Here is a 22,797-nt window from a genome sequence, read left to right as displayed (position 1 = left end):
AACACCTGTAAAGCAGTTTATCCAGGCGGTTCACAATAAAAGCACACGTAAAATCCAATCAAAATATACAAAAGCCAAACAAAACAATAATTCAATTACAAAACAAATAACGTAGCCCAGCAAATGAGGCAACAGTATCTGTTGCAGAAGATGTTAAGAATCATAGGCCTGACAGAGCAGCCATGTTTTAAATGATTTCCGGAATTTCATGTAATTCAGTTTTGTGTGGATGTCAAAAGGAAAGGCGTTCCAGAGTTAAGGAGCATGATAGGCATGATCATTAGATTAGATATTAGATAGTAATATCTAATCTAATGATCGAGGGAGAGGGAAGGTGTAGGAAACATTTTGGGAGGAATGGAAGGTACGGGATGGGGTATAAGAGGTCAGAAGCTTTGAAAGGAGTAAGGGAAGGCCAGAAAGTAGGGTACAAAAGTCAGGCAGAGGATTGTGAATTTAATCCACCAAATGACAGGTAGCCAATGTAGTGTCTGCAGAATTGGAATTACATGTTCACATTTTTTCTGGAGAAGTTGCAAGCATTTAAGTTGAGAATGTGGGAGCCCGAGAAGAAAGAGAGTTGCAATAGTCAATTCTGGAAATTGCAAAAGGATGAATTAGTAGTTTTAAGTAATGGATATCAAAGAATGGCAACAATGCACAAATGTAGGAGAGAAAAAAAAAATCTTTGTACAGCATTGGAACTATAAGGAAACGTGGCGATCTCTGAGTCGAGTTGGACTCCAAGAGCAGTGACGACATTTTTAAGCAAAATGGGAGTGCCAAGCATTGATGGGGGCAGAAGCTGTTCAATGTCATCGTAATGGATTCACGACACTTCAGATATATTGGAGTTAACCTTCAGCTTGTGATTGTGAAGCCAACAAGCCACAAGAGCTAAGCATTTATTAAAGTTTGAGAGTGAGAAAGAAGCTTTTGTCTTAATGAAAGCAGGATCTGGATGTCATCTGCGTCAAAAGATGGTCTAAACCCACAAGTCTTGAATTAGGATAGCAAGAGGAGAAAGAAAGAAATGTTTTGAAAAGAAGAGGGAATGGAACTGAGCCTTGGGGAATGCCAGAGGGTAGGGGCCTAGGATCTGAGGTCCGTTGATTCCATTCGACATGAAAGGAGCGATCATGTAAATATGAACGAAACCAGGCCAGGCGTAAGTCACTGAGACCGATTTTTCTCCTAGGATTTTCGAGAAGGAGGTCATGGTCGATGGTGTCAAAGGCATCATTCATGTCCAGAAAGACAACAAGAGCATTTTTGCCACCATTGGCCTGAACCCTAATGTGATTAACCAAGGATAGTAAAGCGAATTCTGTCCTGTGCCCCTTTCAAAAGCCTGATTAGGAGGCATGCAGGACAATCGTGTTTGTGGCATAATCATTGAGTTGGTCAAAATACAACCTTTTTCAATGGTTTTTGAAAGCATGGCAAGATTAGAAATTGATGTATTATTTGGTAAAACAGTAGCATCTTAAGGTTTGTTTTTTAAGGAGAAGAAATAAGCCAAGAGCTAGGGAAGTATTTACAATGGTTGAAATGGTTTTGGCTAAAACAAGAGATGCATTCTTCAAGAATTGTGAAAGAATGGGGGGTCTAATTGTGAAGTGATAAGATGCAGGGTGCTAAGTAGCAAAATCATCCCAGCAACTGTAATCAAAAAAGAAAAACTGCTTTTGGAAGAGGAGAAAGTAGTTCTTTATCAGGCTTTATGGTGGTAAAGTCATTGCAGATAGTGCTGATCTTGCTCAAAAAATGATCCGTGAAGCCATTGTCCGAATAGGATGGGTCATCTAGGGGTAAGGGGACAGGCTGGTTAGAAAAGTGAGCGGTTTTAAAAAGTTGCCAGGGGCAATTGTCCGTCAACCTGATCTTATTGGTTTTATATTTTTTTTTCCTTGGCTGAGCCTGGTCAGCCAACATTATTTATTTTATTTTATTTATTTGGTGCTTTTCTATACCGGCATTCATGATACAATCATATCATGTCGGTTTACATGGAACTGGGGTACAATAACCTTAGATATTAACAAAGTGAAGAGAAGCAGAAGTTACAATAAAACAGGGGTGCTGGAAATGGGGGAAGAGGAAGAACAAAGCATTAGTAACTCAACGGCAAGAAGAGCAATTATTTACATTGTGCTGAATGTACAGTAATGATTGCTATGTTGAATCAGTGAGTTTCTGGAAAGGCTTGTTTAAATAACCAGGTCTTAAGCCTTTTTCTAAAAGTCACCAGGCAGGGTTCTTGTCTGAGTTCGGGGGGAGTAGCATTCCATATGGTTGGTCCTGCTGTAGAGAAGGCCCGTTCTCTGGTAGATGATGGGTGGATTTGGTTGAGGGGGCGTGCGGGGATCCTCTATAGACTTCTCTGATAGGTCAGAATGAGGTGTGTAGTCTGAGTGGGAATTGAAGGTTGAGAGGGGCTTGGTTGTGGATGGTTTTGTGGATGATGGTGAGGGACTTATGTAGAATTCTGAAACGTATTGGTAGCCAGTGTAGATTTTTGAGAATGGGAGAGATGTGGTCTCTTCTGATGGAGTTTGTCAGGATTCTGGCCGCTGCGTTTTGAAGCACCTGAAGAGGTTTGATGGAGGAGGTGGGGAGACCTAGCAAAATGGAGTTGCAGTAGTCTATCTTGGAGAACATTACGGCTTGGAGGACAGTTCTGAAGTCTTGAAAGTGAAGAAGTGGTTTAATTCTTTTTAGTACCTGCAGTAGCTAAGAGGAACCCCGTGCCGGTGAGGGAGCAGAACCCCCCCCCCTCTCCTTTCCTACACTAGAGTTGACAACAGGGGACAGTTCAGGCACAAGGATGCCCACCAGAAGAGGCCTATCCTTTCAGGAGGGCCAGAGGGGACCCCCCCCCCAGGCTTTATTATGGCAATGCATATGACATATACTGTCATGGCTTTGCTATAATGAAGTCTGGGACTTATGACCTTAACATGCCTGAATCCCCAGGCTGTAACTATCGCCTCAGAGGGACAACACCCAGGAGGCCAAAGGAGAAGCCTGAGCTCCCCTCTTGTTCTGCACAGGACTGCAGGGAAGCATCCTGGTTTGAGGGAGGAGTCAGCCCAGGAGTCCCCTGGGTGCTCACAGGGTCCCGGGTTCCATCCCGGAGTCGGCTTTTACGCTGTCCGCGTCGTCCGGGGGGCGGGGAGAGGAGTCATAGTCACTGCTTACAGGTGACACCTACTGGCCAGATCCAGGGCCCGGGATTGTAGGGTTCTGGAACACCCCCCGGCCTAGGCCCATTGCTGCTATGAGCAGAATAAATGTAGCCTGAGAATGTAAATGAAAGCTCGTGGTACCAGATCCCAGTCCTGAACGATGGAGCAGGAGGAAACTGGGGGGGGGGGGGGTGTAAAAAAAAAATATATACATATACATACAAATAAAATAAGAATGCATCACATCAGACTTATGATGGTAAACAGTCTAATAAATGGATAAATAAAATGCACAATGGGGCACCACTCCTTGGGCTGGTTTCTGATCCTCTGTGGCTCACTGCCTGCCTTTCCTCCCCATCCCTGGTCTCCCTCTCCCCAATACGATCCATTCCTCCTCTAAGTGCTGTCTGATCCTCCCGGTCCCCTCTCCTCTGTGCCTGAAGAAGAGAACCCCGGCTGGAGACGGAGCTTGGCCTGAGGAAAGAGGGGATGAGCCGTTGTTGCTGTTGTGCAGATGACTAATAACCATCGTGTCTGAATGGGCAAACATTTAGAGATCCGTATTCAGAAGAAAACTGGCCAGGTAAACATATCGGGCTAACTTAGCCGGGATGTTCGGTGGTGCAGCCGTGATGCTGAATACGGCTGAATAACGTTTGCGTTAGCAAGTTAAGTTTATCCGGCTAACTTTGGGCCTTCTCCGCAGCAGGTCTAATTTACCCTGCTACACCGGCCGGATGAGTAGCGCCTCCCAGTTACACCCACATCCCGTCCTCCCACTTATCTGACTAACTACATAAGCTGGGGAAGTACTTAACTGACTGAAGTGGCGGCCGCTGAACAGGGCAGATACTCAGATGCCACCACAAGTCAGAACTTCTCCAGCTTAAGTGGCACTAAATATCAGGCCCTCGTTTTTTGTTTTTTAAATCCGTTTTTCATGTTAGTCCAAACTTTATAAGTTCATTATTTATTTGGGAGAATCTACAGGCGTTGATGCATCATTGTCAGTGATAGAACATATGGTTTCTGAGAGAGATCCTGGGCATTATTGTAGAGACACCAAAACGAGGAGCACCGTGGAGGTTCTTCAGATACCGTCTTGCTTGCATGATTTCTGCATCTGGATTTTTTTTTTCTATCCGCTTTTTCTACACGTCTTCTTCTGTTGCCTGTGGCTGTGTGACCACCGCCCTGTCCTAGTTACCAGCAGCAGGTGTACAAATAAATCTGATTCCAGTTCTGAAGCTCCCCTGTGCACCCCGCTCTGCTTATCACAGCTCCTGTTTCTGTCCTTCCTTCCAGTCTTTCAATGCGTACTTCAGTAACGAGCACGGTCGACTGCTGACGCTCTGGAGACAGGTGGTGGGCTTCCGCCGACACTTCAGCGAGATGAAGACGATGACAGAAAGGTCAGGAGCAGCAGACGGGGGAGCTAAAGGCCTGTGCTGATGCTGTGCACGCTCTGCTTCTGTTCAGTCGGGAAGGGGGCTGTGATGCGTTTAACATTCTGTGAGATTCCTAGTCAGCACTCATACGCTGTATGCTGCAGCACCTCCTGCACCAATCCATGTAGCATCTCTTGCTGAGAGAGGCTGGGAGTGCGGGACTGTAGCTTCCATCGCAGCCAGCGCTCCTGCACCATTCTCTAGGGTGCCCCCTGCTGGGAGAGGTTGGGACTACAGGAGCTGTGAGCTCCTCCACAGCTGGTGCTCCTGCGCCCTTCCCTACAGCAACTCCTTGCTTGAAGAGGCTGGGACTGCAGGAGCTGTAGCTTTCACCACAGCCAGCGCTCCTACACCATTCTCCAGGGCGCCTCCTGCTGGGAGAGGCTGGGACTGCAGGTGCTGTGAGCTCCCCCCATAGCCAGCGCTCATGCCCCATTCCCTTTGACTGTTTCTGCTGGACCTTTTATTGTGTTTTAGGATAAAAGCAGAAGTTCACAAAAAAAGATTTATGTTTTTGTTCTTAGTCTGTGATAAAAACTGTATTTTTTTTTTTTTTTATGTGCTGTATGTGCAGGGACCTGTCTGAAGTGCGGAATGAGTTATCCCGGTCGTGCCGCACGCTCCATTCCTCCTGCCTGCACGTGAGCAGCAGCCTGCGTGTCTCGGAGAGCAGCACGGCAGTGACCGTGGAGCGGCAGGCCCTGCAGCTGGCACAGCAGGAGGAGCAGCTGAAGGACAAAGTGCGAGAGATGATCCAGCTGCAGGTCAGGTGCGACACGGAGAAAGCAGAGCTGGGCGCCAGGTAAGAGCTGACGTGTGTGCGTGTGGGCACGGGACGAGCCTTGGGTGTAGGCTTTGTGGAGACGGCCAAAATTTGGCCATCTAGCTGAAGCACTCAAGCTTTGGCTAAAAGTCAGCCAACCAACTTTAAACAAAATTATAAAACCCTAAAACACAAATATAAAGAAAGCCATGGTGGAAAGCAGCACTCGGTGTGGGTATTTATTTGTACACACAGCAGCCTAATCACTAAAGGTTTTCTCTCATTTTGTGTCTTAAGGGAAGAATGCTTAGTACATAGGGCCCAAGCTGATTATCAGCGCTGCTGGTGCTTTGAGTTTGGGTGGCTGTTGGTATCTAGTTGTGCAGGAGAACCTTGCGAGACTGAAAGACTGGGCATTCCAGTGGTTGAAGAAATTTAATGTGGACAAGTGCAAAGTGATGCACATGGGGAAAAGTAATTCACACTGTAGCTACATAATGGGGCGGATTTTAAAAGGCGCGCGAATAGCCTACTTTTGTTTGCGCTCCAGGCGCAAACAAAAGTACGCTGGATTTTAGTAGAGACGCGCGGAGCCGCGCGTATCTGCTAAAAACCTGGATCGGTGCGCGCAAGGCTATGGATTTTGTATAGCTGGCGCGCGCCGAGCCGCGCAGCCTACCCCCGTTCCCTCCAAAATCGGAGCGGCCTCGGAGGGAACTTTCCTTTGCCCTCCCCTCACCTTCCCCTCCCTTCCCCTACCTAACCCACCCGCCCGGCCCTGTCTAAACCCCCCCCTTACCTTTGTCGGGGGATTTACGCCTCCCGGAGGGAGGCGTAAATCCCCGCGCGCCAGCGGGCCTCCTGCGTGCCGGGCCGCGACCTGGGGGCAGGTACGGAGGGCGCGGCCACGCCCCCGGACCGCCCTGTGCCAATGCACCCTGCATACCTAAACCAATACCCGGGCCCTCCCTTCTTTTATCCAACCTCTCTCCACATCTGGATTTATCACTGCCCTCTGTCCTTGGCCATCTCATCTTTAAATTATGGAACGTTTTGGTTGGTTATTGCTGTTTGAATTGATTGTTTGTTTTTACCTTTTTTGTTTCTTTTGTAACTTTTTTGGGTGATCGATTTAATGCAAATTTAACATTTGTTAGAGCTTAGCTACCTCACTCTTTTTTGTTCCTAATGGGATTTACATTCTCTCACGTTTTGTGATCCAGGGAGGATAACTTTCAAACAGCTACATGCGGTGGCATATATAAGTATATGTGGTCTCACGCAGATCTTTGATAGTATTTTATAACCTCCGCATGTCATATATGTGCATATCTTTACCCTTGAACATACATGTAGGCTTACACGAGAATACATGCGGTGCATTGAAACCACATATATCAATGCGTTGAATGCACATCCTCTTCTTAACTTGTTTTAAAAATATACCCTTGTATATGTTACACGTGAAAGCAGAGAAGGGCTCCCTTAAGTCGGCCAATTTTAAAACATGCACGTGTCAAGGAAATTAACCAGTTTACCAGTTAGTCCACCAGTTCTCCCAGTCCTTCTCTGGGTCATGGAGACCTTCCTGGATATCTTCAGCCATTTCTCCCAGACCTCCCACCCGCTCAGTACTACCCAGTAAACACGTTTTAATATCCGATAACGAGCAGGTGTAGAAATACTGGAGAGGGTCAGGAAACGTATGCACGTGCTGTATGCTACTTTCACGTGGGTAACTCCTTCTCTATGTACGTACGTCGTCGTCTGCTTATTCTTGCAGAGTCACGGAGCTGATGGTGACGGTCGAGCGCTTAAAGACTCAGATATCTGAAAAAGAGCGGAGCATGGAGGAGCTAAGCCAGAAGCTGGAAACCTTGGTGAGCTCCCGGGCCAAAGGGCTCCATAAACCTAGCTCTGTTCTTTCTCCAGGAAGACTGGAGATCCTACGTCAGAGCCTTCCTCTGACACGGGGGTTTGCACTCCTACTCTTTTGGGAAGGGGACCTGCTGGTTTATGGGGATCTCGGTTCCAGTCCTTGAGACCTCAGACAAGCCTGTTTTTCAGGATTATCTACAGCGAGGGCAACATTCAAACGGATTTGTCTAGGTAACTTTTTGAGACAGCAGCCCATCCTCAGGTTTTACATTTCCTGTCCCACTGAGCGGATCCATTTTATGCAGGGAGGCCATTTTTATTTTTATTCATTAACTTTTTTATTTCTGTGCATTCAAACGGACTTAATACGGCAGCCACACTGCTTCAAGCTGCAGGCGCCCAGGAAGGCAGACTATGTAATAATGAGAATCCTTGCCTGGGAGACCCCCACAGCCGACAGGAGGAAGGGATGCGGGTGGACAAGACCCTTTGGGTAGCGGTGAGAAAGGAGCTCTTGTTTGTTGTTTTCACTCTTGGGATCGATTGCAGGAGGCCACGAGACTCCAGGAACAGGCGACGCTGGAGGGAGAAGAGATAGAGGCCCTGAGAACAGAGTTTGAGGGGCTGCAGCAGACCCTGAAAGACGTTGCACAGGTATGCATGGGGGAAATGACCTGGTCCTGCTCCTGCACCAGGGAAAGGCGAGCAGGAGTCAGAAGTCACATTTGACATGCATAGGAAGCCGCTCACGGACTCTCACTTCCTGATTAGGGAACAGGATGTGTGGGGGGTGGAGAGAGACACTGTAGTATGAGCTATGGAACTGTTTGATCTCTCTGGATAATAAATGCTAGCTATTTACAGCACTAATAATGTTAGTCACAGAAAGGGACTGGACACTGCTGACTTATGTTATAAATGTGGGAGTCCATTTTGTGCCAGAAAAAAACCCCCTACACGCCATCAACTCTGGGAAGATCTTAGTGACCGCTACAGGAGCAGAAACGTAGAGGTAGAGTTCCACGTGGCCTCGGGTCACCGTGGAACTGCCTCATGGTTGCGCTCCTGGGTGGAAGACCTGGTTGGAGAGTCGAGGGGCTACCTGTGCCTCGGGTCTGCAGGATTTTACAAGCTTGCATGCCTTTCCCAGGAGAAGTCTGCTGAGCGGGCGGGTGATTGCAGCTCTGCTCTTCAGACATAAGAGGGGGTCAACACCTAAGACCAGGAGCTCATGGACATCCTTCTCATTGTCAGTGGTGACCGATTTAATTTTATTGTAAATAGAAACATGGTAACACAATAGGTGATGGCAGATGCAGGCTAACTTGCCCATCTAGTCTGTCCATTTTTTGTGGTCGTACACTGCTGAGCAAAGCAAAAGAAGCTTGGCTGCCTCAGCTGCCAGCAATACAAGATTGACTGCTTGTAGGATATCCCTCCTTATCTAAGGCAGTTTTTGCTGTCTTCATCTTTGGTCCTTTTCCATCTTCCCATACTGAAGCCAACACCCAAGTCCTTCCCCCTCCACCAAGTCTTACCACTAAGGTTTGTGGAGAGAAAATAAAACCCATGTGGTCTAGAGGGGCGCGGGTGTTTGGGTTTTGTTTTTAAATTTTAATTGATTTTTTGAAAAATCAAATTGACTGCTACACATTACAAGTTTCAAAATGGAGGTTTGCAATATGCGTGCCACGATGTCCCATAGGCCCCCCCCCCCCCCCCCCCCAGCATGCAGAGTCTCCAGCCTGAAACGTCTCTCTTCTCGGAGACGTGCTGAACAAACCTCCACGCTCATCACTACCCTCCTCCTTGTAGCTGAGCACAAATGAGTCGCGGCACAGGACTGACGGTTTTGCCCAACTATTCTAATGTGAATAAAGTCCACGAGTGATTTCCCCCTCCCCCCAACCAGCCAGAAATTGTCCTCTTTGTTTCCCTGTCCACAAACCTGTTGGTTTTTTTTATTTTTCTCCAAGGAGGGAATTCGTTTCAATACCCTTAACTTTTATTTCTGTGTTAGATGGGTTCACGCTCTGCCAATGCAATACAGGACACTTCTAGGCCACAAAAACTTGCTACCTTCTTCCACATCCGTGCTGTCATAAAAAAAAAAAAAGCCATAGGTGTCAGGAGAGCTTGATTTTAGACCAGTTGAGCGTTCCTCTGAGCAGAGCTGTGTCACGCTCTCACCGTAGGCTGTTATCACGGATGCAGACAGTGGCATACAGCTCACTTCCACCGAGAGGACCACTAATGTATCGGACAGTGACACCACAGGGCTCAGCCTTCGGGGGCTGTCTTCCAGCCTGCGGACGCCTTCGCCTCTCCGAAGGTCATCGCCGCGCCGCAGTCACTCGCCCAGGCGGAGCCTGTCCCCTGTGTTTTCAGACTCCATGGTGGCAGCGGTTCAGTCGGCCCTACAGAAGAGGCAGCTGCTGGTGCAGGTAAGGAGACGCATGATCTGCCAGTGATGGACTGGAGTCTGAGGGAGGTGAGAGAGCTTGCAAAGAGAATCGATGGGAGGGAATTGTCCATTGGGATATGATTTTATTTTTGGATAGGGTAGGAGAATTTATGTGGTTATAATGGGGTTTTTTTTGTTTTTTTTCAGAATAAGGATATGGTCTATGTTTGTACTTTAGCGATATGTCTGAGGTTCTGGTGGTTAGTGGAGGACTGATGATTGTGGGGATATGGTGCTTTAGATAAAATAGCATCACATATAGGGTTATGATATTTTTGGTAAGACAGTGTTTTGGGATTAGGGTGGTTTAAGTAGATCTTTGAGTTTGTGGTGGCTTATATATATAGCCTGCATATTCTGGCAGTTTGTGTTTTGCATTGAGCTCTGGTGGTGTGTGTCAGATTTGGATATATTGTGGGGATATTGTGTGCTGGATTCTATTGGTTTGGATAGGTCTCTGAAGTTCTTTTTGTTTTTATATAGGACTAGAAGTGTTAAATGTTTGTGGTTTTGGGATGAATTTCTCTGAGCCTATAGAGGTTTGCATAAGTCTTAGAATTATAGGAAGTTGTGTGTAGAAATGAAGGTTCTGTGATGTTTGAATGGCTCTGTATAGGGTTATAGTGGTTTGGAAGACCAGAGATATTGTCGGGTTTGGTTAGGAGATAATTGTGAATTAGTAATGATTTGGATGGATCTAGCTGGTAGTATAAACTGAAATTTCCTGTAGGCTATTGAACCTAAACAGTATAAAACTCTTGAGAAGCTAATTGTATTGAATCCCTACTAATTCCAAACTACCGTACACCTGACCAGGATGGTGAAACAGACTGTGAAATGCTGACTGAGATTAGACCGTCTACTTTTAAAACTGGACATACTATAATAAGGGGAGATTTCGGTTATCCCAGTATTGATTGGGTGACTATCTCATCAGAGCATGCTACAGAGATTTCTTTTAGATGCTATAATTGATTATATTCTGGAGCAATTGGTCCTGGAACTGACAGGAGGGGAAGCTACTTTAGATTTAGTTCTCAATTGAACACAGAACCTGAAGCAAGGTATAACAGGAGTGGAGATGGTTGGCAATAATGATGGTAATGCTGTCAAATTTGAACTTATCATGGGAGGGAGAAAAAGAAATAAAAATCCTGCAATGGGGAGACTCTGTGCGGTTATGACTGTTTGTTTGTATGGGACCGTCCACTGGTGTAAGACAAGTTGTGTAATTAGATGGGATTACCTTTGGATTTCATTGTAGATAAGAATGTTTATTTGGGGCACTTCTTAGGATGTTCGTGGGAAGTATGAAGCTGGCCAGGAGCTGGTGGTCTCCTTGAGGAAGCAGCTGGTGGACGGCGACGCTGAGCGCCGATCCCTTGAGCAGCAGATCCTGAGGTTGAAGGATGAGGTTAACAGTACCTCTCTCGCCACGGAAGATGCCAGAAGAGAAGCCGACAGATTCCGCTCCTCCGTGGACAAACTATCCAGGTATTTGAGCTGCGCCTCACAACCCCAAGAGATGCTGCAAGCATCAATCTCCTTCTGTACTAGAATGGGTTTAGATACATCCAGTGACCGGGGTGGCTGTCGGCTGTTTAGTGTTTGGTGATTGCTTGTAGAAATGGCTATCCTGGAATTCTTTGGGATTGTTTTTTTTTCTGGCGCTGTTACAGTTCATGATAGTGACTAAAACAGATACAATTTTGTAATGATATGCAGTTTGTTAAGCATGATGATAGTTCAGGTAAGCCATTTGTCCAGGTTTGCCGTTAAGCTGGCCCCTTGTAAGGCTTGTAACATTACAGAAATTTTCCTCTTTCAAAGTGTCCTTGCTATGAATCACGGCATTTTCTAAATACACTGTTGCATACTCCTCCCCCCCTTTTTTTTTAAGCCCGATAGTTTCTCCTTTTGTCTTCCGGCTCAGTTGGAAGCGGTGCTGGAATTCTGGTGTTAGGGACCTTTCATTTACCGTCGTCTTGAGCCTGGGTGCCGTGCACCAGGGATCCTTTTGGAATCCTGTATCATGGACTCTAATTCTGGCCACCGAGTGTGGGCCCTTTAATGGCCATGATGCCCTCCCCAACCAGAGGCGGTGAATGCTGCCCTCCGCGGCGTCCGCAGCCCCGACTGATCCCATGTGCAGAAGGGCCCGATCCAGGAGTCAAACTGCCAGGGGCCCCTCCGCCCGACAGTGTGCAGCATTGCCACCGAGCTACTGGGCCAGCTGCGTTGCGTACTCTTGACGAGGATTCAGTACCAGGTCCATCAGATGCTGGAACATGACTATGGCTTCACGGGTCCCGAAGGGGTAGAAAATGTGGTCGTCTCCTTGTATTCTGTGGCTCAGGAATTTACCAATAGCCCTTCATGAAGTCCAGCGTGGCAAGATATTGCCTCTGCCTCATTCTAGTAGCTTGCCCACCCAGAGCATTGGGTATGTGTTTGATTTGGAGTTCCCTGTACGTACCCGGATCGGCCCAGACCGTGGGTTATGCCTCCCTTCCAGCAGATGGAGACAGAGAAAAACTTGAAGGGCACCCCCCTCTTAACCTGGTCCCTCCAGTATTTCTCTGTCTCCAGCAGATGGCGTGCTGTAGCGCTGTGGCTGTTCCGCATTGCTTAGTCTATTTATCTGTAGCCCGCCTGTCTGGGACGAAGAGTTTGAATGTTAGCCCTGATTGTTCTCCATCTCTCCTGTCGCAGTGAAAAGACCAGCCTGGAGAAGAGCGTCCAGGCCATCCACGAGCAGGTTGAAACAATCCAGCAAGAGAACCAGAAGCTGCAGCAGGCAAACAGTGATCTCCAGCGGCAGCGGCGGAGCCTGGAGGACGAGAAGGACGACGTTTTGAAGGATAAAGAGAGAGCACAGAAAGAAATCGAACGCGGGTACGCACAAAGATGTTTATTAAAGGGTGTAAGGTAGGGAGGAGCCTGATCGCCGAGTGGGTGGTCATGTGGGCTACCTTGCTCAAACTTTCCTGTATAAACAGTGATGCGATGTACGAACCTCCTTCAGCTGCAGAGCGCAGGACAGTATTCCAGCAGTGCCCTTGTAATCTTCCCTTGGCTGCATGCAAATATAACGTAGCACTACAGAAATATAGCACTATAGAAATGAGAGACAGTTGTCAGTACTTTTTCTTGCCTTCCAAGTGTTCATCAGAAACTGGCCTCTCGCCTTCCACCTGTGTGCTGAGTTGCAATGCCAAATGGCTTCTTCCAAGCTGACATTGTCGTCTTCCCTCCCAGGGTACTGCCAGTCGGTTTGAGCTCCTCTGTCACTCCCTGCTGCCTCTTTTTTTTTTTTTTCTCCCTGTGCTGGCACTTCTCTCTCCAGCTGCCACCCCCTCCCCTCTCCTACGCTGGGAGAATTTAAGAAGTGCCATGCTGTGTCAGGCCAGCAGTCCCTCAAACTCGACATCCTGCCTCCGAGAGTGGCCAGACTGGGTCATATCCCCTGTGGGAGAGGTTCGTTCTGTGTGTCCCAGCAGTCCCCCCTCATACCTGCACCCCCCCCTCCCGCAAGCTTGCTGTCAGCAGCATGCCGGCACCCCCTCTGATAGCCACACCTTTGCTTTGCCTGTCCGCCCTGTCTCTGGCCTCCACCAGTCAACCTCTCCGAGCCAAATTACAAAAGCTTCCTTGCATTTGTTAAAATTTGCTTACCACTTAAGCTTTATGAAGTGTCCCCTAGTCCTGTTACAACTGGAAAGGGTAAATAGCTTGTTCCACAGGGCTCGTGATCTTATAAACCTCTGTCATATCCCTGAGCAGTCGTAATGAGCTGTACTGTGAAACCAATACACCCATATCTTCCCCCTCCCCCACCCTCTTCTGAAGAGGGGATCCCCACCCCAGCAGCACCAGTCACCTCTGGGCATGGCCTTGCCGCCTGCCATCTCCTGGCCACAAGATGTTCAGTGTGTTACCGTTCAAAAGAGTTATCGGGATGAAATGGGTTTTCGGTGGGGAAAAGTCTTACCCGTTCAGAGCTCCCCCTTTACCTGTCTAAATTCCGCGCAGGTGAAATCGCCACCCGCGCAGAGCGAACCGTGTAAGAAAGGGGGCCAGCTCAGCGCGTGCCCATGACGGGCTTTCAGATTTAGCCGGTTCGAGCGTGATATTCACTGCTGTGCGGCCAAATGCGTGCAGGCAGCTGCATCCACATGAATTACCTGCCCCAGATCTGCCTGCACAGAATTAGTGCAGGCAGATGCAGCCGGATCCTTAGCAGCACTTTTAGCCAGATGAGTGCCGTTGACTCTATGGATAGAGAGAACCCGGTAAATTTAGCAGCAGGCTTTTCGGTACTGACCTCTCAGAAAGCAATGCTGTAAGCGTGCGAGTTGGGATAAAAGTCTTACGCGCAGACTTTTTTGCCCAGATTTTCAAAGCAGGCACTGATGCAGGTAGGGTTCGCTTTGAAAGTTCGCACGTGAGCGCCATGGTCCCCGCACGGAGTTACCCCTTGCTTTACCGAGGGCGCCACTCGTGCGGGTGATCCCATGCGCAGACTTTCAGGAAGGGTCATTTTCAGCAGGCCTGGATAGGAGAAAAGTCTCTGGGTGCAAAGCAACCGCAGACTTTAACCCAAATTTTAAAAGTGTAAATCTCTCTCTTCCTGCCTGCAATTCTGCTGCTATCCTTCCCCCTCCCGGGGAAAGCCTTTTCCGAATGCACGTAAAAATACACTTTTACATGCGTGGATCCCCGTCCCCTCCCCGGTGGATTTTCAGAAACTGATTTCCCTGCAGATGCTAGGGCGTACACGCATAGACACTTTTTGAAAATTACCCTGTAAAATACAAAAGTTTGCGCGTAAGTCCCAGTTCTACCTTAACCGGAGTGCCGTAAGCCAGAGTAAGTTCCGCGTATACTCTTATGCGCACCGAGTCCCTAGGCCTTCTTATAATGGCGATTGACTCGTGTAAAACAAAGTTTTGTGCTCGGAAATAACTTTTAAAAATCAGACCCTTGGCATTCAACAGTTAATACTTGCCCATCAGTGTGAGTAAACAGCCCCGGGCTCCAGCACCTGGCACATTTCTGTGGTTTATATGGGACACTGTGACACATACACACACCCTCTTACTCTACTCAGTGTGACAGAAATCTGGCGACCATAGGTAGCTATAAAAGTTTTTCATGCATAGGCAACCCAATGACCACTAATCTTGAGAGGAATTTTCTCTCACCCTGTGCTTGCACTCTGTGCCTTTCTCTGTCTGACAGAGAAACCATAGTCTCCCATGTCATAGTTTCTTCAGCCTATAGTTCTGTGCTGTGATGTTTGTACTGGTGTGTTTTACAGATAGGGGTGTGTTCCCTGTATGTACCCAGATCAGTCCAGACTCCTGGTTTTGCCTCCTTGCCAGCAGATGGAGACAGAAAAAGTTTCACAGACACTGTACATAACCCAGTGTGCCACCTTCAGTCCTTCTGTACTGATCTGTACCCAAGCCAAGATGAAAGCAAAAACCATAGATTTCTAAGCAAACTACCTTACTTCCAACGAACCGGAAGAAGGTGAAGTTGCCCAAAAGGTCAATGGAAAACTCGTTTCTAAAATTTAACATAAGCGATCAGCACTGAAAAACTCCAACAACTCCACACTATATGGTTTTTGCTTTCATCTTGGCTTGGGTACAGGTCAGTACAGAGGGACTGCAGGTGGCACACTGGGTTATAGTCAGTGTCGGTGAAACTTTCTCTGTCTCCATCTACTGGCAGGGAGGCAAAACCCAGGAGTCTGGACTGATTTGCGGTACTACGGAAACGAAAATTAGCAGCGAAGAACCAATTTTCCTATTTTTACAAACATTTACACGTTTAAAGCGGGATTTTACATATGTAAATGCACTTTCCCTGTGCATACCCGGATCAATCCGGACTCCTGGGTTTTACCTTGGGATTTTACATGTGTAAATGCACTTTACCCGTGTAAATGGGCTTTTGAAAATTGCTACAATAGAATGTTACATTTACATGCATCACTCCTGAGCTTTTTGTGTAGATTGGTTGCAGTGTTGTGTGCAGTTTGTGGTGTTGGCAGCAATTTGTTTTGTAGACTTTTGTCAACACGTGTAAAGAAGTTGTTTACTTTCTCACAAAGCTGAACATTTCAGTGGTTCAGATCTGTGTGTTTGCCTCCCTTGGGGATGCAGCTTGGAGACTTCTCAGCTTGTCCTTGTGAAAGGATGTGGCATAGTTTGGGGGGGGTAATGTGCTCTTGTGCCTGTAGCTTGTTAAATGTCTCCACCTCACAGCCACAAGCTTTTGGAGCAGCTGGAAGTAAAGAACTCGAGCCTGAAGACGGAGCTGATCCTGGTGAAAGAAGCCCTTAGCAGAGCTACCTTGGAAAAGGAGGTTTCCGAAAACGAAAAAGCTGGAATGGCTGAGGCACTTTCCAAGGTAAGTTTTCGCTTTCCTTTGCAGAGAAGAATTCTGGAGATGGAGTCTGGAAGCGATTGTAAGGGTAACCACAACTTGCAAGAAGAGATTCATAGAGCATATTTTTATTTAGGATCGGACTCAGAAGAAGGAACCTCTTTGATTTGTCAAAATTAAATTATTTTTTTATTAAAGGGTTTCTAAAAAAATCAATTAAACATAATTGATTTAGGTATTATGCAACTATACAGCAATTTGTTTTAATAATGCAAAATAGTTAGATGCACTTTTACTGGTTTGCAAATTATGACAACAGATCGGTCAATTTAAACTTGCATAGATTTGTTAATTCACAAATCCTACTTGCTCCATGTTACTTAGAATCAGTTCTCTGAATATTTGCAACATTATTAGAGTCTATTTTCTTCCTGCACTGAATAACAGCGATTGAACTGTTGTGCAGTCTCTCGCTGTCTATCTGGACAAGGAGCCTCCTTGCTGGACAGAAACACTGTGTCAGGTACAAGGGCTTCAGGGTCGGCTGGCTGTAGGCTGGTCACAAGAGAGAAGGCAGAGATGCAGGCTGGGTATAAAAATCTTCAGCTCAGCGATTGGATGTGAGGAATCTTGGTCATCATCTGTCATCAGGTGCAGTGCAGGCAGTTTCTGCTTGGATCCCAGCGGTGGCGCGGTTGGTTCCTAGGGCATGTCTGTGGGCTGGCGTGGCCTCAGAATGCTGGCAGCATCATGATGATGATGGTGGGCTCTGATGGCGGCTACGGAATTGGTCGGTGGATGTGTGGTCTAAAGCCCAGCTGTCTAATCTCCCCTTCCAGGGAAAGCTGCTGTTTGGAGAGGATTTGGAGCAGCTCATGAAGCAATTAGGGGAGTCAAAGGGTAATAAGTTGCCTGAGGACAAGAAGACCCCAAGATGTTTTTTTCCTTCGCGAGCTCTATTCCGAGAAGCGAGGAGGTTTTGCGCTGGCAGGAGCCCTGGGCCGGTGGCACAAAAACCAGAGTTCGGGCAGACAGCAGTCCTTTTGAGCCCAGCAAAGGCCTCCGAGGGATGGAGGAGCCCAAGGGGGAGGCGGAAGTAGATGGCCCAATGAAGGCGGGCTGCTCTGCTCTTCTTCAGAGGCTGCTGGAGGGAGGCTGTCCCTCTTTTACAAAGAGTGGACCAAGATCACGTCTGACCAGTGGGTCCTAGAGGTGGTGAGAAATGGTTACGACTTATAATTTTCTCGTCTGCTCATGAACGCCTTTGTAACCTCCTGCTGCATCTCCAGAGCCAAGCGAGAGGCGGTGTGGGAGACGTTGCAACGGCTACAGTTCCTGCGTGCCACAGTTCCAGTATCCCCTCTGGAGAGGGGACGGAGTCGATACTTCATGGTACCAAAGAAGGTCATTGGAGGAGGCGACCTGGTCCATTAGCCGGCTGGAAACGAAGCCTTACTGGCATTTCTCCCGCTTGTTCGGAACAAGTTGGTACAAGTGTTCTCGGACAATGCGACGACAGAGGCCTACATCAACCATCAGGGCGGAACAAAGAGTCGTCTAGTAGTGCTGGAGGCACAAGAATTGTTTGTGTGGGTGGAGAAACTTCTAGTAAGGAGAGCTGCTTCTAGTAAGGAGACAGCGTCTGGAACTAGGAGAGTGGGAGTTTTTGGCAGAAGCCTTCGCCTTGCTGCAGACAAGGTGGTGTAGACCAGCGGTGGACCTCATGGCGACTCCAAGAAATTAAAAAATGGAGCGATTTTTCAGTTGGAGAAGAGAAGTCGGATCAGAGGGCATCGGCACTCTAGTTCAACTGTGGCCGACACATCAGTTGTTGTTTGTGTTCCCTCTGTGGCCTCTCATAGGTCGAGTGCTACAGTGCATTGAGATTCATCCAGGCAAGGTGATTCTGGTGGTGGCCTAGTGGCCGTGACAGCCATGGCTTGCGGACCTTCTTTGTCTAGTAGTGGACGGTCCTGTTCGCTTAGCCCATCTGTCAGGGACCAGTATTTTCAGACCAGGAGGATTGCTTCTGTCTAGCGGCTTGGCTTTTGAGAGGCGACGGCTCTGCTCGAAAGGTTAATCTGAACCTGTGATTGCGACTTTGCTTCAGGCAAGGAAGTCTTCCTCATCTTTGGCTCTGCGTGTGGAGAGTCTTTGAATCCTGGTGTTTGCAGAACAAGGTGCACACTTTGAAGGTGGATGCCCCGCAGATTTTAGCATTTTTGAAAGACATCTTGACCAAAGGTTTGGCTTTTAATTCCCTGCGGGTTCAGGCGGCAGCCTTAGATTCCCTTCGAGGTAGGATTCAGGGAAAACCGTTGGTGTCTCATTTGGATGTGGTTCGTTTCCTCAAGGGGGCAAAACATCTGTGTCCTCCAGTGCGGAAGATTTGTCCAGCATGGAATCTGAACTTGGTTCTTTGGGTGCTGTGTGGTCCTCCCTTTGAATCAGTTAGGAGGGCTTCGCTAAAGGAATTAACCTTGAAGGCTGTTTTCCTGATGGCTATTTATTCCGCTAGAAGGATTTCCAAGCTTCAAACTTTGTCGTGTAGAGATCCTTTCCTGCATTTTCAGAGGAGGGGGTTTCTTTATGGATGGTTCCTTCCTTTGGGGTAGATTTTCAAGGGGTTACATGTGTAACCCCCAAAAACCTACCCCTGTGTGTGCCGAGCCTATTTTGCGTAGGCTCGGCGGTGCGCGCAAGCCCTGGGACGGGCTTATGTCCCGGGGCTTTCAAAAATGGGTGAGGCAGCGATCCGGGGGTGGTCCCAAGTCCTCCAGCACAATGGCCGTGCTGGAGGTTCGCACGCCGGCCAGCTGCCGGCGCGCACAAGTAACACCTGCCTTGGGCAGGCATAACTTTGACAACAAAAGGTGGGGGGATTTAGGTAGGGCTGGGGGAAGGGTTAGATAGGGGAAGGTGGGGGGGAGCCGAAAAAAAGTTCCCTCCGAGGCCGCTCCGATTTCGGAGCGGCCTCGGAGGGAACGGGGAAAGCCATTGGGCCTCCCCTAGGGCTTGGCGCGCGCAAGGGGGTGTACGCGTCGACTGCGGATTTTATAACGTGTGTGGCAGCGCGCGCATGTTATAAAATCGGGTGTACATTTGTGTGCGCCGGGTAGCGCATACAAATGAACCTCGCACGCATAAGAATAAAAATCTGCCCCTTTTTGTCTAAGATGGTTTCCTCCTTTCACCTCAATCAGGTGATCAAGTTACCGGCCTTTCTGAAATTGTCTGTGGATGCTCCTATGGTGAGGGAGCTTCACTTGTTGGATGTGTGCAGAATTCTTTTGCGATATCTTAAGGTGACGAATGCCTTTTGAAGATCTGATCATCTGTTTGTCTTGTTCAGTGGTGCTAAGAAGGGGAATAAAGCATCCAAGGGCACTATTGCACGATGGCTGAAAGAGACGTTAGCTTTGATTTATATCTATAAGGGCCGGTCAGTGCCGGGAGGGGTTGAGAGCACATTCCACTAGGGCATAGGCAACCTCAGGAATATCAGCTGCTTTCTCCGCAGGAGATTTGTCATGCGGCAACGTGGTCTTCTCTACACACTTTTACCAGGCGTTACCACTTGGATGTGCGGGCACCAGATGAGGCTTCATTTGGAGAAAGTGTGTTGCGCGCGGGTCTTTCGAGTTCTCGCCCTGAATAGAGGGGCTTGAGTACATCCCACTTGTCTGGATTGATCTGGGGTATGATCAGGAAAAGAAAAATTGGTTCTTACCTGCTAATTTTCATTCCTGTAGTACCACGGATCAGTTCCCTTTTTTGCAAAATACTTCCTCGCTTCTGGATGTTGCTGAGCTGATTATGTTATATATTCAGAGTTATGAGAAATGTACATAATTTAAGATGTGTGATCTGTTAGGTTAAGAGGGCTAGTTTTCAGGGGGCTCCAACCTTTAGGTATCTGTTCGCCCCAAGTTTATTGGGGTTTGTTAAGGTAGTCATCTTGGCTTGGGTACAGGTCAATACTGAGGGACTGCAGGTGGCACTCTCGTTATGTAGCAGAGCCTCAATGTTTTGTTCTCTGTCTCCATCTGCTGGTAGGGATGAACAACCCACTCATCTGGACTGATCCATGGTATTCCAGGAAGGAAAATTAGCAGGTAAGAACCAATTTTCCTTTAATTCACCTCACTATCGAAAGAAGCCAATCCTTTCACTGACCAATCCCCGTTCATTGCTCAGTTGGTCAGTGGTTGATAGATGTCAGTTAGTGGGAGGATTCGGTGCCTATCGTAGTCAGTTAGTACTGCATGGGAATAGTCAGCACTGCAAAAGTCAACAGGGGTGGGGGTCGGTCAGTGTTGTGGGGATCATCGCACAGGGAAGCAGCTGCTGGCTGCCAGGCCTTTGGTATAGTCTACAGTCCCGGCTTGGGCTCCAAGCTGTACTCACGCACACTCTCTCTCTCTCTCTCTGTGTCTCTCTCTCTCTCTCCTTCCCTCTCTCTGTGTCTCTCTCTCTCTCTCCTTCCCTCTCTCTGTCTCTGCTCAGGTTGAAACAAGCCAGGCAGAGCTGGAGCTGACCGTGAACAAGCTGCGGACAGAAGAGGCGTCTCTGCGTGACTCATTGTCAAAGATGGGTGCGCTCAATGAGAGTCTGGTACAGGACAAGACGGAGCTGAACAGGATGATCCTGCAGGTACCGTGACACCGCCCAGTGAGGATGGTGACCTTCGTGTATACAGTCCTCACGTTTCCCGCTGTTACCACGCCTCCCAGTGACACATTCTATCCCTTTCCAAATAATTCCTAACGCTTGCATTTTTGTCCACCGCCACTCAGTGAGCTGAGGATTTCAACGTATTGTCCACATGACTCCAAGAATCTTTTACTGAACGGTGACTCCTAATATGGAGCCCAGAATTGTGTACCTGTAGCCAGGGTTAGTTTTCCATTTGTGCATCACTTTATGCTTGTTCACATTAACCTTTCTCTGCCATTTAGATGCCCGGTTCCCCGGCCCAGCAAGGTGCTTCTGCAGTTGCTCACAGTCTGCTCCTATTTTTAACCCAAGATGCCTGCTGCTAACGCACCTCCCACTTACAATAATGACCTCCGTGTGCATGGTCCCCAGGATCCCGCTGCTAACACACCTTCCAGTCACAATAGAGACCCCGTTGGATATATTAACTCCTCCTGTGCTGTGACACCTGCTGTTGACGTGCTTTCCAGAGATAATAATCCCCCACACCTGCTAGCAGCACACCTCCCGGTGACAATCGTACCCACTGTGGGTATTAAAGCCCAGGGGTTGTTTCTTCTCCTCTTGGGATATAGTTGACTACTTGCCCAGTGCTACAGTTAGCGCAGTGATGATAATTTAATGGTAAGTGTAAGGGAGAAGGACAAAGTCAGCTTCCAGACACTGAGGGTCTGATTTTAAAAAGCATTTACATGCGTAAAACTGGGTTTTACGCATGTAAATGCACTTTACTCGAGTAAGTGGGCTTTTGAAAATTGCTACAATATATGCCATTGAATCGTCCATAGGATTTATTCGCATAAGTGCACTTTACGTGAGTAAATGGCTTTTGAAAATTGCTACAATAGTAGTTACATTTATGCATGTAACTCCTTTGAAAATTACCCCCTGAGCGCGTAGTGTGATCAGCAAACTGTTTTGTTATTTTTTTGTTTGTTTGTTTAAAGAATTTTACTGGGAATAAGCTTGAGTTGGAGAGGTATTTTGTGGGAGTCCCAGGTATGCCCAGGCTCTTCTCCCTTTCTTGGGGGAGATGAGGAAGGGGCTCCACAGGAAGTAAATGCATTTCAGAAGAAAGAGGGGGAAATATTGGTGTGTGGGGGGGGGTGCCTGGAGACTGACTGTGGTTCTGGTGTCCCAGTGCAGCTGGAAGAGGAGAAAGCCGCACTGACGGGTCAGAAGCAGGAGGTGGAGCAGGAGAAGGCCTCGATCCGGGACGAACTGGTGCGCCTGGAGCAGGAGAAGCTGGACCTGCACACGGAGAGGCACGGGCTGGGCCACTCCCTGCAGGCGGTGGAGCAGAGCCGCGAGCAGCTGGCCCAGGACCTGCTGAACCTGCAGAAGGAAAAGGCGCAGCTGCAGGAGCAACTTGGGCAGGTAAGAGGAAGGGAGGCCTGCAAAAGGCAGCGCGCCGAATGGCGAAGCCTGCGGAGTTTCCGCTTTAAAAAGAAATGTCTGCAAGCTCCCAGCCAGGAAGTACGCGTGGGGAGCTAAACATAAACTCTCCATGATTTGAAGTTAAACGCTGTACAGTTCAGATTGTTAACCCCTTAATACCCAGGTCTGGGTGTGCCCTTTGAGGACACCTGTTCAAACTACTCACCTTATTGCATTATCTCCAGGTACTTTTTTTTTTTAATCTAGGAATTTGCCTTCCCTGTACGTACCAGGATCAGTCCAGACTGCTGGGTTATGTCTCCCCTCCAGCAGATGGAGTCAGAGAGAAAACTGAAAGCACCTCCCAGATATACTGGTGTGCCACCTGCTGTCCTTCAGTATTTCCTCTGACTCCAGCAGATGAGAGACATAACCTGCGGTTTGTCCTGACTAAAATTTTCTTTTAGGTCTTTTCTTCTCTTTTTCTGACCAAACTGTCAAAACTGTCTAGATCAACTGGGGTTTCCCTAGTTTAAAAAAAAAAAAAAAAAAAGATTTTTTGAT

General features: G+C 47.9%; 1 protein-coding gene across 3 annotated transcripts in view; it reads left to right on the top strand.

Moving 5' to 3' along the window:
• CROCC (ciliary rootlet coiled-coil, rootletin) overlaps nucleotides 1–22,797 on the top strand; it is a 132,217-nt gene that overhangs the window by 45,398 nt on the left and 64,022 nt on the right. For all 3 annotated transcript variants that reach the window (XM_029577933.1, XM_029577934.1, XM_029577935.1), the window contains 10 exons: nucleotides 4,497–4,603; nucleotides 5,214–5,441; nucleotides 7,186–7,282; nucleotides 7,830–7,934; nucleotides 9,476–9,724; nucleotides 11,039–11,238; nucleotides 12,457–12,639; nucleotides 16,020–16,164; nucleotides 20,647–20,793; nucleotides 22,003–22,233. In XM_029577933.1, coding sequence (XP_029433793.1) covers nucleotides 4,497–4,603; nucleotides 5,214–5,441; nucleotides 7,186–7,282; nucleotides 7,830–7,934; nucleotides 9,476–9,724; nucleotides 11,039–11,238; nucleotides 12,457–12,639; nucleotides 16,020–16,164; nucleotides 20,647–20,793; nucleotides 22,003–22,233 — 1,692 coding nt within the window. The remainder of the gene's footprint in view (nucleotides 1–4,496; nucleotides 4,604–5,213; nucleotides 5,442–7,185; nucleotides 7,283–7,829; nucleotides 7,935–9,475; nucleotides 9,725–11,038; nucleotides 11,239–12,456; nucleotides 12,640–16,019; nucleotides 16,165–20,646; nucleotides 20,794–22,002; nucleotides 22,234–22,797) is intronic.

This window comes from Rhinatrema bivittatum, chromosome 15 (genome assembly GCF_901001135.1).
Source record: "Rhinatrema bivittatum chromosome 15, aRhiBiv1.1, whole genome shotgun sequence".
Taxonomy (NCBI): Eukaryota; Metazoa; Chordata; class Amphibia; order Gymnophiona; family Rhinatrematidae; genus Rhinatrema; species Rhinatrema bivittatum.
This window is presented reverse-complemented; position numbering and strand designations above follow the sequence as displayed.